The 17,000-nt window shown below is 37.3% G+C and overlaps 1 protein-coding gene across 1 annotated transcript in view; it reads left to right on the top strand.

The window, feature by feature from the left end:
* Window positions 1-2,902: 2,902 nt before the first annotated feature.
* Window positions 2,903-17,000, top strand: part of LOC127635847 (zinc finger matrin-type protein 4-like) — a 40,353-nt gene continuing 26,255 nt past the window's right edge. The window contains exons 1-2 of the mRNA XM_052116092.1: window positions 2,903-2,989; window positions 9,956-10,057. Coding sequence (XP_051972052.1) covers window positions 2,903-2,989; window positions 9,956-10,057 — 189 coding nt within the window. The remainder of the gene's footprint in view (window positions 2,990-9,955; window positions 10,058-17,000) is intronic.

The following is a 17,000-nucleotide window of genomic DNA, read 5'->3' as shown; positions in this document are numbered from 1 at the left end:
TATACAGACAGTGAGCTAAAAATAATGACAAAGCTCTGGTCTCCGTGAATACAATTAGAGACAATGGTAACTTTAGCTTTAGCTGGAACATGAACAGTTGGTACTGATCCATGCTTGAGAGTAACATTTTTGGAAAATACTGCTTTATATTGACACTCATTCACAAAGCCGATGTAAAATGATTTGTACAAACATACACAAATGTTGGTATGTTTTGGGGGCACATTTCCTTCAAAAACAAAACTTGTCAACTGCGTCTTCAGTGGCTCTAATGCCGGGAGTGCATGGGACATTATTGTTCCCACTGTATCTGATCCAGTGCGGAAAAAAATGGCAGACTGTGTGTAGATCATCAGGAGAGGATCTATGATAATAGAGTGGAGTCCGTCACCAGTCGTGGGCGAGGCCTGATCTACCGTGACCTCGCTTTAGAGCAGAAATGAAAACCATTCATTTTAACACACTGTTTTTGATTAACAGAAATATAAGAAAGGGGAGTGTATGGACTTTTAACATTGTAGGGTGGTTATGTACACACGCTGCTGACTCACATTTATGTACAAACACCATGTAAAAGTTCCAAACAGACTGCCAAGTATTAGACACTACAAAAGATCAGTAGTACATTTAGTGTCTTTATAAAACCTGAATCATATTAGATGACCTTAAGAGTTAATTAATACCCTATATTACACAGTGTACAAGATTTGCTATGCCAATAATTTGGTTTCACATTATGTTAATGTATTTAATAAAAGCTGAAAGGTAATATTTATTACAATTTTGCATTTGAGCACTTTTCTGTGCATGTTTTAGGAGTTTCTATATTACGGGGTCCCTTCATAAAATAAAGCGTCATGATAATTCACTCATTGGTTATTGCCATCTTTTTCAGATGTTTCCCCTGTGTACTGCCCATCAACTTTGACCACTTGACACAGGAGAGCTTTTAAAATGTGTAATATGAGATAATTAATTGTTCTGTTCTGTCAGATTTCTTTTAAGTTACAATGTCATGTCTTGAAATGAAAGTGAAATACAAAATTTTTATAAACTGTAACATTGTCTTTGGGTTGACTTACTTGAAAATGAAAATTCTGTAATTCCCCCCATCCCCCCCATCAATTTTTTTTTTCTTTTAAACCTGTATTTAGTTTCTTCTGTGGAATATGAGAATACATTATAAAATGTAGATGCTACTAATAAGGCTGAAATTAAAGCAAGGCAGTCAGTCCATATCATTATTCCTATCATATCTTGTTTTGAGTTCCTCCCACAGAAGAAAGTCAGTCGTTTGGGTTTGGAACAACATGAATATATGGATAAATGATGACTCATCTCATTTGGAAAAAATATTTTTGTAATTTAGTTGACAAATCTTTTATTGAGTTCTATCAAGGCATTTTGAGGTAAATAGGTTTTAAAGAGTGTCTGTTTTTTATACTTTAAAGCAAGTCTGTTGGCTAAAAGGTATGATGTTTTGGTTACCAGTTACAGGTTGTCATGCATGTAACTACAAAAGACAATACATTTGAGTACATGTATTTACACACACACACTGGATTTAAACATTAGGCTACATTTGACAAGACACTACACATGTTTATATCTAAATTCTACAAACCATAAGTCACAGTATTCCTCTGATTGCATCCGTTTCTTTAAAAGTTTGCGGCCTTAGAGCATATCTGTATACTTGATTCCATGCTCATGAGAGTGCTGGGACTCTGGTTCCGCCCTGATACTAAAACAAAGCATGATTGGTTGAAGATAGAACGTGCTGCAAATGTTCAGAGTAATGCGTTATCTGATTGGCTTAAGTAGACGATGGGTGGAGTCCACCTATTTGTGGATTGCTGGCAGATTTCCCCAATAAATGTTACAGAATTCAGAAATGTGAGCTGCCATCCACAAATGCACAGCAAGTGATCCACAAATTAATGTGCGCGATTCACAAATGAATGCTGGACAGAGTTGTGTTTGTGAGTTAAAAAAATATTTTCCATTTGTCTCTGAATTAGAAACAATTCTATCTCCATAAACTACTGATACATACAATCACATCTCATGGAGGTTTCAATGAAAATACATCTACTTCAACAATAGGTCTTTTAAAGTTATACGTGTAGGCCTACATAATGTAACTTACACTTTATTTATTTAATTTTGTTAAACATTGCACAGTGTAATTTGATGATATTGAATTTGTTATGATATTGAAATGCGAGAATTTTAAAAATAGGATAAGAGTGTACGGAAATAAACCGAAGATTGCTGTCCAGTTTGCGTTTTTTGGTGAAAATTGGGCTGACTCAGAGTAGGCTACATATATCTATTTAATACATCAAATATAATGAGTTAAAATTCAAAAGCTTGTGTATTAACACATTTGTATCATTCAAAGCATATCGATCGATGAGCACGCACATCATAAACCGATGCGTAAACAGCCTGCAGTCAGATTAATGAATATTTGGTGGAATAATATTTGTATTATGATTATTGATTATCCTTAATACATGTAAAAATCTAAACAGTGTGACTCTCATTAAAATAACAATAAGAAATCAATCATAATAAAAATAAAAAATAAATAAAAACACAAGAAACGCATGGCTTCTTGTGGATTAAGGAAGCAGCTAAGAACTAAATAAATAATAAATAATAATAAAAAAAAGATTTTACAACGCGTTTTAAATTACTTTTTTTTTTTTTCTTCAAATCCAGCCAGCAGACGGATTATATACATTTCATTTAATTATATTTTACTTAATTTTGTCTGAATTTCACTTTGCCTATTTGTGTAAGAATTTAGCAAATGAGCGCGGCGCGGGGCGGAGCTGAAAAGCGGACACTGATGCAGCACCAGCACGCTTAAAGCATTACTCAACATCACATTCAAATGGACTGTACGTGCAGTCCTCACTTACATTCTCATCTCCCTGTGTATCCTGATAACTTGCACCAGAGCTACAGTCTGGAATTACAAGTAAGATTTTGTTTGGCACTTTTAGTCGAATGTCCATCATTTCTCATTCATCACGATTCATGATGCATGAAGTTGTACAGTGTTGGAGCAAAATGGCTAATGGGCATTATTAATGTCCAGTGTTACAGTGTTTTACAAGTTTAATTTTAGCTTTACGTTGTGTGGATGTTCTTTCTTTCTTTCTTTCTTTCTTTCTTTCTTTCTTTCTTTCTTTCTTTCTTTCTTTCTTTCTTTCATGTATGTTGTTATAAAATTCAGGCAAATGCTCTCATGACAAGCTAACTTTTATTATTTATTAGCTTTTATTAAAACAACCTACATGTCTAGAACTGGATCTAAGATTGAACTGAATTGTTGTAAAACAACAAAAATGAACAACAACAAAAGGCATTTACATAAAGGTAGTATATGCAATATTTATGTATACATCATAATTTCAAAGCTGCTTGTTTTGAGTCAAATTGTTATTTGTACCTTCTTAACAGACTGAAATATTATCCATGTAACAAAAGGTGTGCAACCAAACACACAAACAAAATGTTTTAATATTACAGTTTTTGAGGATGATGGCATGTCATGCAACCTTTCCATGCCTCAAAATGCTGTTCGATTGGACTACAGCCTTTGACATCAACAGCATAAAATATGGGAAGCATTTTCTCATCCCCTTTAAAAGTTAATAAGCCTATTAATTTTGCTATCCTATGCAGAATACATAATGCGTTTTATTATTTGCATTTATCTATGTTTTTCCTGTTGTCGGTGACCCCGTTAGAACAGATCAGTAACTAAATTTGGGGTCATGACCACCAGTTGAGAACCACTGTACATCTATTATACTTCTAGCCTACATATATGTTCCTACATTACTCACAATGTGTTCACCTCATGGTAAGTTAGGCTTAAATATAGAACAGAAAAATGGATTCTTAAGGCAATGCTCCTACAGGGAAGGCTGCACTTATTCTGATGAGACACCTCACTCATTGTCTTTTACAATATTATGATGCTTGTATACTTTGCAGGTGCATCAGTTGAGTAGTCAGTCTTCTCTTTGTGGGTTTTGCGGATATAACAGAAAACACCTGCTCTCCTGTGCCTCTTATTGATAATTTTCTCACTTCATTCTCAAATATAACATCTATTGAAATAATGGAAACTGCATTTTTTCTAACTTGAGCTAACCACAAGGAAATCAATATGTGGTTTTGGGGCTTACGCGAGGCAAGCAATCACTTTTCCCTCCCATGAAAGAAGACTGCTCAGGCCTTTGTTAGCCAGAGCTTTTATTGACGTGATTCAATTTGACAAGTGAGACTGATAAGATTCATCTCTTGAGGAAAAAACAAAACATTCTGGACAATTCCCTTTTCTTCCTCCTATTGGGAAATGCTTGTTTATCTCCCACCCCACTTTTCTTTATTTATGGTTACAGTTAGATATCTGGACATTTTGTACAAGCTCTTTCATGTTAGTTTTGACTTTTTTAGCTGAGGTTTTACAGTAGCAGAATGTGTTGAGCTTTCTGGACTGAGCCTCTATAAACCTTTAAGGGGTGTTCACACAGAATGTGTTTTTTCCATCAGTATAACTGTAAAAAATGAAGTTGCATTTTTCCCAGCTTATGGGGGGTTTTGAGTCACAGATACTACAGAATGTGAATTACTTTGCATCTACATAAAAACACAAGTTAGACCAACAATATTCCTTCAAATGTTTCCCAACTAGCCTAACTGAGTTGACTGAATTAACAATTTCATATTAAACAATGTTGCTGATTTGCGAGTTCCCAGCATGCATTGCAACTAGAGATGCTCATTTGGAATTTTTTTCCTGACCGATAGCCGATGCTTGTTAACCGACCATTAACCGTTAACTGACAAGATTCGAATTTTAAATTAGAATTAAATTAACTTAGAATTAAATAATGAAATTGACTCACGTATCTCTCCGTTGTGAGCACCATCCAGCAGTCGGCTAGCAAGTTGCGTTTAAAGCTCTTTTTTTCTCTCTCTGCTAAACAGGCTTCAATTCGACAGGTAATAGTCGGTCTTGATGGGATTTGGTAATTAGGCTCGATTTAGCCCAGTAGCTGCTGAAACCCCTCGCCACAGACCACACTGATGGGCAAAATGTATTTCACCACCATTGAACAGATTCTCTGAGTTATCTCCTCAGACCGCCGTGCATTCTCTGCTAACATGCAGAGCAAAGTATGTTGTCCTCCATTACCCGATGCTTGTGACTGTTTGCTTCAAAAGTGGTATTGCATTGTGCTTGTGCTACTGCTATATTTCAATACTGCATTGCATATCTTACAAATAACCTCATCGCCCTTTCGGTCGAAATGGTTCCACGCAGTACTTCTTTTTGCTTGCAAAATATGGTTGTTGGCACGTGTGGTTGGTTGCACGTGTCGACACGCCTCCATGAGTTGATTGAAATGGATAGCCTGTTTTTCTTTTACCATGCAGCAAACTTTTTTTAGATAACGGTAAAAATCATTACTGTCGGTTAATGGTTTTCCAGGTAATTAAGCATCCCTAATTGCAACATGAGTAAATTCATGTTAGTTTTGTAGGCTATTTTTTGCTGTCTTTTTTATGCTTATACTGTTGTTTTTTGTTGCCACTGTTAATTCATTGCTGTGTGGTGATGTTAAGAGCTCATCATTTAACTTTGAGGTTTTTTGATTGTCACTGTCATTGAGGTTTTTAATCTGAAGAGTTGATGTCTATTGTGTGTCTATGTGAAACAGTTGTATGTACTGCCTTCCCTTACAAGACATAGTAATTTAAATGGTGACTAAATTAAAGTTATCGCCTTGTGAACGGACATTTGGCTGAACAAGGAATACGTGGTTCTCTCAACAAGAATTTTTGTATTTAGTGAACAAACAAATTCACATTGACTAAAAGCAATGTCACTGAGGACAATTCAGAGACATTTTGAGAGTACTCTAATATCTTACCGCATCATCTTGCCCTAAAGTTGTTCCACAATTAATTTTTTACAGTGTTTATTCAGTACATGCGCTGTTAAATATAGTTTTAACAGCACATTAAAATAGTTTTTCTATACAAACACATGATAGACGTCTTAGACCGTGTTGACGCGTCTCGTTTTTAAGACACGTGTCTAGTTAAAACAACTTCAACTTTTAAAAACACATCTTGAGACAACTTCATTTTATTCCTTTCAATGTGCTTCATTTAGATTTAACACACAAACGTGTTCTATGTTAAGGGCACATGAGGAGAAAGTGTTCTATAACTTTGTTAAAGGAATATTCTGGGTTCAAGACAAGTTAAGCCCAATCGAAATCATTTGTCATAATGTTACAAAATTAAATGTCACAAAAATAAATGTTAACTCAAACCTTTGCTTTAAAACAATCTGGTTTACAGTCAAAAAAAGAAATTGCTAACTAAACTTTTCTGTGTAAAGTTATATCCAATTTTTCAACTTCGTTGCCATGACGACCTAACACTGTAAACACTAAAACGGCTGTAAAACTATGATTTAAACAACATTACAGCTCAAATAATACACAAGTATAATATAAATTCAAACTAATAAACTTCAAACTTAAAACGATATAAAATTATTAGCTTCACATTTCTGTATTTAAACCCTGAATAAATTGGCCCCATTCACTTCCATTGTAAGTGCCTCACAGTTGTCACGAATGTAAGACAATGAAGGCAGACGAAGGTTGAGGATCCAAATGCAGCTTACTTTATTGTTAACAAAAACACAAAGGAAAACCCTCAGTGGGGAAATAAACATAAATGGAGAACTCGGGCAGGGAACATAGACCAGGGTAACAACATTCACAAACATTCAACGACTGACAGAGACTGAACAGACAGTGTTTAAATACAAAAACATGCGACAAAGGGGCCAATGAACAAACAGAACACAAACTAGATGACAAGGTGATTAACAGAAACCAAAAGGCAAATTAACAAGGGCAGGTGAAAACAATGACAGAGAACACGAACGCTAACAAGGAGACTATGGAGTTAAACAAGGGACAAAAGTGAAAACTAAGGAGTGCAAAAGTGACAAAAATGGCAAACAAAAGGGCAACAGAGAAACAAGACAAGGTATACATAACAACGGTAACCTTGATTTTTTTCTTTTCGTTTTTTTTAAAGGAGGGAAGAGTTTAAATATTTTTGGTGGTAATCAATATTATGCCACAAATAATAATATTTAATATTTGGAATGCTTAAAAGGTTCATTTTTACAAGGCTTCAATAAGAATAAAATGATATGGGTTCTTTAAAGCCAGGTCAAAAGGATACACATTATCGAGAATATTTTAAAACTTAAAATAATGTGAAAATACAATATATGTATATGCCTTTTTGTTTTTATAGAAAATGTTAGGCAAAAATGGCTATTTGGAGTTGAATAAACAAGCTTTGGGTTTTCTATAACCATAGTCAACCTTTTTTTTCTGAGTGTTGTGTCTGTGGTCTTTGGACTTACAAGTGAAATCATCTGATTATGTATTATGTGTATAGAGCCAGTCATTCACAGTTCTAATTAAAGTCTCAAATATACACTGTCTGATCAATCGGGGTCTCATTCCCAATTGATTTCCCAACCTGCCAAAGTCTTGCATGTATAAATTAAAGGCTGCATTTCTGAGAAATTGTTATTTTGAACTCCATTTGACCCATTGATTAGCATTTAGAAGGGCTTTTGTAGTGCCAATGGTTTCATTACAACCTATAATTTAATTATTTAATTTATTATTTTTGACAAAGGTTTATGGAAGAAATTATTATTATTATTATTTGTTTTGTTAAAGAAGGTTAAATCACCACTAATGTACTGGATGTATTTGGTGTATAGAGATGACAGATGGGTCTATTTTACATTTGGAAGTTAACTAATTATTTTGGACTATGGGCTGCAGGTAGCCAGAGGGTGTTATTTAGTTTTAGGGGGTATCAGAGGGTCACACACATATGGTGAGCAGACTGGGAAGAGAAATCGGCCCTGGATTTTACATAGAAACCGGCCCAAAAGATCTTAGCAGGGGGCATATCTCTGCCCCATTGGCATATTGAGGCACTGTTTTGTGGCCCTCTTCAGCCAGTTGCGGCCCATTCGGCATAACGCGCCATCCCATTCCAGCTTACTGCCGCCCGTTCTGCCCCATTTCAAGGCCGGCCCACCGGGAAAAGTCCCAGTTCTCCCGATGGCCAGTCCGCCCCTGAGCTACAATTTTTTTGATTTTCTCTCTGTCTGTAAACAACTCTGGAATTTGTATAATGTTTAAAGTAACCAGTGAGAAAAAGTGTTTGAAAATAGCCCTATTTTTTTATTTTATTTAAGGATACGTAGAACTCTTTTTTTCATTATTCAAATTTTAGTTGGCAATACCCTTGAATCACAAACAAGCCCTAAGCAGTTTTTTTCTTCAGATCTGGTCCTCCAAAGTAGAATCTAGAACACCACAATATCTCACATGAAACTCTCTCAAAATGGTTTTGAATGAATAAACCTCAATCAAAGCATGTAAATGCAAGAACACATGCTGATTTGGAAAGTAGTCCATTTTGTACACCGTTTACTATATTACTAGTTGGAAGAATTTTTTATTCAGAATATTATTGATAATAAATGTAACTATTGATGGAACGTTGAAGTATTTTATAATGCTTTGTGAGGCTCTGTGTTACAATGATTTTAGTTTCCTGCTGAAAAAAAACAACAAAACAAAAGAACAAGCCTAAGATGGTTAGCTGGTTTAAGATGGTCTTAGCTGGTTTCCCAGCTTGGCCTTGATGGTTTAGGGGCAACCTCTTTTCCTTCTGTCAATAGAAAAAAACCTTATTGTGATCTAAAATCAGTTTTAGAGTCTCTTTAACAGTCTCTATAATATTGAAGGCGAGGATATGGTAATGCCAGCTGGTCCCTGATCAGCGTAAAGCAGGGTGTCATTTACTCTGCTGCTGTCTCCACCAGGCATGGCAGTGAGTTGTAGCTCTTATAACACAAAACGGTGCCAGATTTATCTCTTCTCTTGTCAGTATCATTATACGTCCTCCGTTCTAAGTTCCTTCTCACTTTGCCAAATCCAAATGTCACAGATTTCATCAGTTTGCAGACAGAATGTCAACGTATGATAAACCCAAATTGTCACACAGATAAAATCTTACATGATTGATGTTGGCAAGGGTATAACTGTGCAAGAAATGCGTGAGAGGATATTGTTGATTACCCTTTTTAACTAGTGTTCATTACAATGAAATTTGATATGGACATCTTTAGTCATTGGTTTATCATTGGTGTAATGCTGTACACAGCATTGCTCATTTTGGTCATGGAACTGTTATACAACTAAAAAGTTTACGATGATGAGTTTAAATAACTTGAGGTAGTCTCATGACTTGAGTTTCAATTCTCAAAGCTCTCTGGTATCATTCAGTTTGAAGTGTCTCTTAATGAATGCCTTAAAAAAAGTTTTTGTGTGGGGAGATTGGGGCTAGTTGTCACACAGGTAAGTTGTCACAAGGGCTATATCTGAGTAACAATGATGTTTTGAATCAAAAGTCCATGTACACAAATGTGTGTTTTCTCTAGCAATGGTTTTATATCTTGGTTTCAAACACCTATTTCAAAACTCGCTTCAATTAATTTGTGTCAATTGAGCTTAATTTGTATTAAACACAAAAAAGGATGGCAGATTCCATTGTGACAACTTACTCCATATTCAGTAATGGCACAACTTTTCCTACTTTTGTCATAAAAGCTCAAGTCTTTTTTATCCTTGGCAATAACAGTGGAATAACTTTTTTTGTCTTTAAGGTATGTGCCTGCATACAAACTTATAAATAAATAAATAAATAAATAAAAAGATAAGGTAAAAATTGTGACAACTAGCCCCAGTCTCTCCTAATTGTTAAAATTGTACATATTAATACTCGCAATAATACTCCTCTGTAGATGAAGTCTACAGAAGTGGAACCGGGGCTCTTCACTGACAGCTATTGCAAAGTATGCAGTGCTCAGCTTATCTCTGAGTCACAGAGAGTCGCCCACTATGAGGTGAGTAACGCACACACAAAGCATAAACATTTACTGATACCCGTTAATTTTATCTGCTGTCAATAATTTTCTTCGGTCTGCTGCACACTTTCTTAAATGAGGGCAGATAAGTAGGTTAATTAGATTTTAGCTGCTAATATTCAGATCCAATTAAAAAGGGGGTGTAAAATTTCACCAACCATCAATCACAGTATGCAAATCAATTTTTTTCTGATATTATCAAGATAGACATGCGAGTAGGTCAATTGTATGAAATTATAAATTCTTTTTGATATATTTAAGAACCATTATGCCCACTTTAACCATTACTAACACAATTAACATTACGACACAGTGTACATCTTAAAGACTGTTTCAAGCTCTAATAACAAGCTGACCGAGCATGGGTGTTACAATAATTGCCTTCTTTGTGCAAGCGTTTTAGTACATTTTAAAAGAAGTAATTGCGTTTATTTATTTGTGACCGTTAATGGTTTGCCGATGCATAGACCCCAGCAGGAGGAGTCATTAAGGACACATATGGATTACTAGCAGAGTATTGTCAGCATTCCATCTTTCTAAAATAAAATCTCCCAGTTTTTCCCTGCCGCTTACTAGGAGCCACATTGTTCCTGGCAATTTTAGAACTGTTTTTAATGGCAGAATCCAAGTCAGATAATTATGTACCAATGCATTGGTAGCTATGCCTACAGTTATCTCAGCAGTCCAAAAAGTCAATGGTTCTTACACAGATCTCAGAAACACCCAGCTGTTCCTCATTCGCTCTTTTCACTCTACACCATTTCACCAACTGACCTATGGAATTAGATGTTGCCTTTATATTGCAATCCAGTCATCAAAGCACCTAGACCAGCTGAGGCTCCCTATTTATCAAATCACCAAAGTTGGAGAAGCTGCTTAAAACTATGACTTTCTAAGCTACAAAGCTACTCATTTAAAGACCCCATGAAGTCTCCCATTACAGAGTTTTGTTGATTTTAGTCTGTGTCTGTTAGCTTTGAGGCCATCTATATACTTGTGTTCCACTTAAAGTTAAAATAATTTTTTATCAGATACACATCTAACAGTATTTCTCCTCCAGGGAAACAGACCAAAAATACTGATGACTCAGACTTCACAGATTTTTGTAAAATCAAACACTCTCTAGAATGGGGAATGTCCCCATGTCGAATACCACCAGCAACAGACTAGAAAGTAGCAAATTACAATGTAACTAAAGCCTGTTGGAGGAAAAGCCTGTAAATATGTCCAAGTACCTGTCAAAATTCCTGTTTAAATAGGAAATACGCGTCTCGGTTACGTATATAACCTCGGTTCCTTTAGATGAAGGGAATGAGACATTAAGTCCTTCTACACAACCTAGTTAAAACCTTACTACATTAACGGCAATATTGGCTATGGTATTTAAGCCCCACCCTTTCAGGTGTGAAGCTGTCTGGTATAGAAGCGGGCACGCAAACACCATTCCTCAGAATTTCCTGACTGAGGGACAAAGAGCGCATCGCTCGCACCTCAAAAAACCTTGAGTCCGTAGTGCGGCCAGCTTTCTCAATGTCTCGTTCCCTTCATCTCAGGGAACCAAGGTCACATTTGTAACTGAGATATTCCCTTACGATTCAGTACACTTGACATTGCGTCACTAACTGATGCTATGGGGAACAGATTCCCATCATACCGCACTACACGACATACCCTTCCCAGAGAGGAAACATGATGCCGCAGTGCTGTGGGACGGTGACCGAATTGAGTATGCTGCAAGTGAATGACCCTCATGGTGAGCCAGGAGGGGAACACTCAAAATATATATATGTATGAACTATGGTCATATTGTATGAATTAACCCCTTCACGAACCCAGTCGGGAAGGAAGTTTATTTGTAATGAAAGTGCCTGTGACTTTTGGGAAATACAATGATCTGAATGCAGGCAGTTGTGTAAAATGACGGGGAGCCCATACTTAAAAAGAAGGGCATAAGTATATGTTTGGCCAATGAAATAGCAAGTGCTCTAGAGAGAGAGGACTTGCTATGAGAGAGACGTTATGTCAAAACTTGCGAATGTGTTTTGAGAAGACCATCCTGCTGCAAAACATATGTCTTGTAAAAACACACCGTTCGTCCATGCCCATGAAGAGGCCACGTCTCTAGTTGAGTGTATTTTAACACAAATTGGGCAATTCACTCCCTGTGACTCAAAAGCCAGGGTAATCACATCAACAATCCGGTGAGAAAGTCTTTGACAGCCATTCCTTTTGTGCGTCCTCCATAGCACACAAAGAGATAGTCAGACAGCCTGAATTGGCAGATGCACTCAACGCACGTGTGTAGCGCTCGCAAAGGGCATAACAAATGCAAGGACTGTTCCTCATCAGAATTATATGGAGGAGGGAAAAAGGCTGGAAGGTGAATCACCTGTGCTCTGCAGGGTGTGGTTAGAACCTTTGGCACATAACCTTTCCTGGGTTTGACAGAATTTTGAAAGACCCGGACCAAACTCCTGATATGAATTGTCAACTGACAGTGCTTGCAAACCACCGACCCGTTTTACTGAAGCCAAAGCAAGCAGTAATGTGGTCTTAAGAGAAAGCACACGCAATTCATCATAGTCCAGAGGCTCGAAGAGAGGCCCCGTGAGCACTTTTAGGACCAAAGTTACACACACGCACACACACAATATCAACAATAGCTTGTAAGGATACAAAACTACTGAGAAGCCCTGTGTGGAATCAGGATGCTGAAGCGGACTGTTCACCAGTGAAGTGTCAAGCGGTGAGGCGGAGTAAATGTTGCCAGAACACTGCAGGGGAGCAGAGAGTCTTCTCATTGCTGACTCATGTATGTCGCCATCAAAGTGTTTGTGGGACCGCTTTTATATTGGACATCTTTGTGCCTAAAAGGGCGGGGCTTAAACACTGCAGCAAATCCTGGCATTATTGTAGAAATGTGTCAACTAGGTAGTGTAGAAGGACACTCCCCATAGTGTCAGCTTAGTGACACAATGTCAAGTATACTGAATCATAAGGGAACTGCATTCATCAGGCTGTTTAAAGTAGTTAGACTATACAGTGAAGCTACCCTTTTAAAAAGATGTTAGCTAAAATCTAAAGAAAAGTACCTAACTACATTGCAGGTAATAATTTTTTTAATACATGTTAAACAGATTACAATCACAGCAGTATTTTTCTACTGTGTGAATATGTTGACAAGATTTAACTTGAAAAATTATATATACAGCTAATAAAGGAGGAAAACATGCTAAATTCTTGAAAACAGAGATGAAAATTAGCATTCAATTAAATATTTCAATATTGCAGGAACTTCTATACAGAGCCTCAATGAACAAGTTAATCATTGTAGTGAAACATTTTGAGGTTTTTATCCATATGAAAGACCCAATTCCCTAAAATGATTCTGACTTCCCAATGCTACATGCTGTAAGTGAAAGAGAGGACAAGTTTTATTTATTTATTTATTAAATTGCATTAATTTATTAAAAATTTTCCCATACAACCATGAAAGTGAATGGTGAATGAAGCCAACTTCACACCTAACATCTCCTTTTGTGTTACAATAGAAATTATATTGGTTTGGAACAACATTACATTCGGATTCAGAACATAACATACATTTTTGTGAATTATCCCTTTAAGTCACACTTCAAAATGTCTGAATGTCATTGCATTAGACGCAAAATATCAACTCTAGTTTTAAGTGTGGCTTTTTTTGTAATTAACAGTTTTTATTGATTCCATCCACAAGACAGACAAACACAACATAAAATACGGAATGAATTATATACATTAAACCCATCCCCCGAACATTCCCCCCCACCCGACACAAACATGCAAAGTGGTCACTTACAATTACAACAAAACAAAATAAAACATAAAAAATATACTTTCAAAGAAACAAGAATGCACATGGGGCGGCTGTGGCTCAGATGGTAGAGCGGGTCGGCTACCAATCACAGGGTTGGTGGTTAGAATCCCGGCCCACACGGCTCCACATGCCAAAGTGTCCTTGGGCAAGACACTGAACCCCGAGTTGCTCCCAATGGCAGGCTAGCGCCTTGCATGGCAGCTCTGCCGCCATTGGTGTGTGAATGTTGTGATTGGGACACAGTGTGGATGGGTGATTGGGACACAGTGTAAAGCGCTTTGGTAACCTCTAAGGTTAATAAAAAAGCGCTATATAAGTACAGACCATTTACCATTTACATACACATTAAACTAAAAATTTAAAATCCCTCTCCACTGCCCCTCTTGCTATCAAACAAATCCCATTTTCCCAGCTTTCTAAAATCATCTCCTCAAATGCTGCCCCCCCCCCCCCACCAAACTCTCCGCACCACTCCCAAACCAAGGGTGCCCCAGCCGTCTTCCACCCCCTAAGGACAATTTGTCTGCCAACCATAACTGCAGCTAGGACCCAACTTTTTATTGACTGCGTCAAAAATGAATGCCGGCCCATCACCTAAGATGCAGAGTTTGGGGCAAAATTAAAATTGTGTGTCCAATATATCACACATAAATCTCTGAACCCTCAACCAAACTTCTTGGATCTTAACACATCCCCAAAAAACACGGGTTGTGTCCCTGTCTTCTGATTGGCATCGCCAGCAGGTGGGTGTGTCTATAAGACCAAGCCTATACAATCTAGAGTGGATCCAATAGAATCAATGCAAAATTGATTGAAAAGCTGTCAGTGCCAAAGCTTCGGATTTAGAACAGTTGACTCTGTTTCCTGAGAACTTAGAAAATTAATTAATAATTCTGTGGAGGCAAGGCATAGATCTAGTGGGGTCGGAGACGAATTATAATATATCATATGCGTAAAGCAAAAGCTACCTCCCACCACCACCCCGGGAAAATCATCTTCCTTTCTTATTGTGGCTGCTAATGGTTCCAGGGCAAGACAGAATAATAAAGGGGAAAGAGTGCAACACTGCCCCATCCAGAGTAAATTAATTAAATGAATCCATTTGTTTCATGTTAAACACATGAAATGAATCCATTTGTGTGTACCAGCACTACCGGGTGTCTATAAAGTAACTTATTCCATCCAATAAATGTATTCCCGAACCCATATACTGTATTTCCAAAATCTTAAACAGATAATCCCATTCTACCATATAAAAAGCCTTTTCTGCATCAAGTGAGATGGCAGCGACCAGATTCTGATAATAAAAGATAACACTGACACATGATATTGACGAGACACCTGATGTTATCGGAAGAGCTGTGGCCCCAAATAAACCACATCTGATCTATATGTATCAGAGATGCTATAACTTGAGCAGTTAGCCAAAAATTTTGACAGTATTTTAACGTGGGAGTGGTGGTGGTGAAGTGGTCTAAAGCACATAACTGGTAAACTGGTAATCAGAAAGTCGCTGGTTCGATCCCCACAGCCACCACCATTGTGTCCTTGTGCAAGACACTTAACTCCAGGTTGCTCCGGGGGGATTGTCCCTGTATTAAGTGCACTGTAAGTCGCTTTGGATAAAAGCGTCTGCCAAATGCGTAAATGTAAAATGTAACGTCTTGCTGGATCAGGGCAATTGGATGGTAACTCTTACACTCGTGTGGATCTTTGACCTTTTTAAGAATCAGACTGATCCGGGTTTGTGTCTTGGTTGGCGGAAGCTTTACATTCTTTAATGATTTCATATAAACTTCTAGGAAATGTGGAGCCAGTTCTGTAGCATAAGATCTAAAAAATTCAGCGGCAAAGCCATCCGGCCCCAGAGCCTTGCCTGTAGGCAAGACCTTAATTATCTCGCCAAGCTCCTCCAAGTTTATCTCAGAATCAAGAGAATTTTTTTGCTCAGTTGTCAGTTTAGGGATTTCTAATGGTTCCTCAAAGTTTCTAATATCTTCATCAGTAGGTGAAGACGTTGTACTATAGAGATCAAGATAGAATTCTTTAAAAGCATTATTAATATCAATGGCCGTGGTAAAAATTTCACCACCAGCAGATTTCACTGAGGGAATGGTAGAAAAAGACTCTCTCCGCTTTACATATCTAGCCAAAAGATTCACTGCTTTGTCCCTCAACTCAAAGCATGACTGTCTTGCCCTGAATAGCCATTATAATATATATCTGTATTTCAATCGATTCAATTCTCTGAGGTCTTCAGACAACATTCTGTGCCTCAGCTCTTACTCTGCACTTTTAATGTTCCCTTCCAACTCCACGAGTTCTCGTGCTTTGGATATTTTGATGAATGAGGCATACTGTATGATCCGACCTCTAAGAAACACTGTAAGTGCCTCCCAAGCCACACCCACAGAGGATACTGAGGACCAGTTAAACACGGATTTCAGCCTTTAACATTTGTTGGAATTCAGGATTTTGCAAAAGGGATATATTAAAGCGCCACCTATATGATTACTTTTTCTCCATTTGTGGCAACACTCACCAGGGCGTGAGATTGTCAGATTACACCTTGGAACTGCCACAAAATGTTTATTAAACAATGTAATACCATTTTGCAAAATGCCCCTACCGGCACATCATTTTCATGAGATCATGCTGTTACTTGTTGGAAGAAGTCCCTTACAAAAATTGAAAGTCCGCAAATTCACCGCTGATAATTTTCACATGCAAATGAGTTTGCGGCAAACTTGCAGCAAATTGTCCATCATGCCAAAGGTTTGCTGCAGGCTCACCACTACAGGTGAAGTGCTGCAAACTTCTGGCAAACATTTGCGGTGAATCACAAGGTAATTTGCAGGTGAAAATAATTATAATTTGCCACAAACTTAAAAAATGTTGTAAGCTTGTTACTGAAAAAGCTACACTGTTTTAAAACAGTTGAACAGCTCCCACACTTCTAAAATAATAGCCTGATGTAGTGTAGCATCCAGTGTTACTCCCTAACACCAGCTGTTTCTTTGTTTTTATTTCTCCATCCTTGCTGATAAATAGGCCTGATAAGAACCC

The sequence above is a fragment of the Xyrauchen texanus genome, chromosome 43 (genome assembly GCF_025860055.1).
Source record: "Xyrauchen texanus isolate HMW12.3.18 chromosome 43, RBS_HiC_50CHRs, whole genome shotgun sequence".
Classification (NCBI taxonomy): Eukaryota; Metazoa; Chordata; class Actinopteri; order Cypriniformes; family Catostomidae; genus Xyrauchen; species Xyrauchen texanus.
Note: the sequence above shows the minus strand (reverse complement) of the source record. Positions and strands in the feature narration are given on the sequence as shown.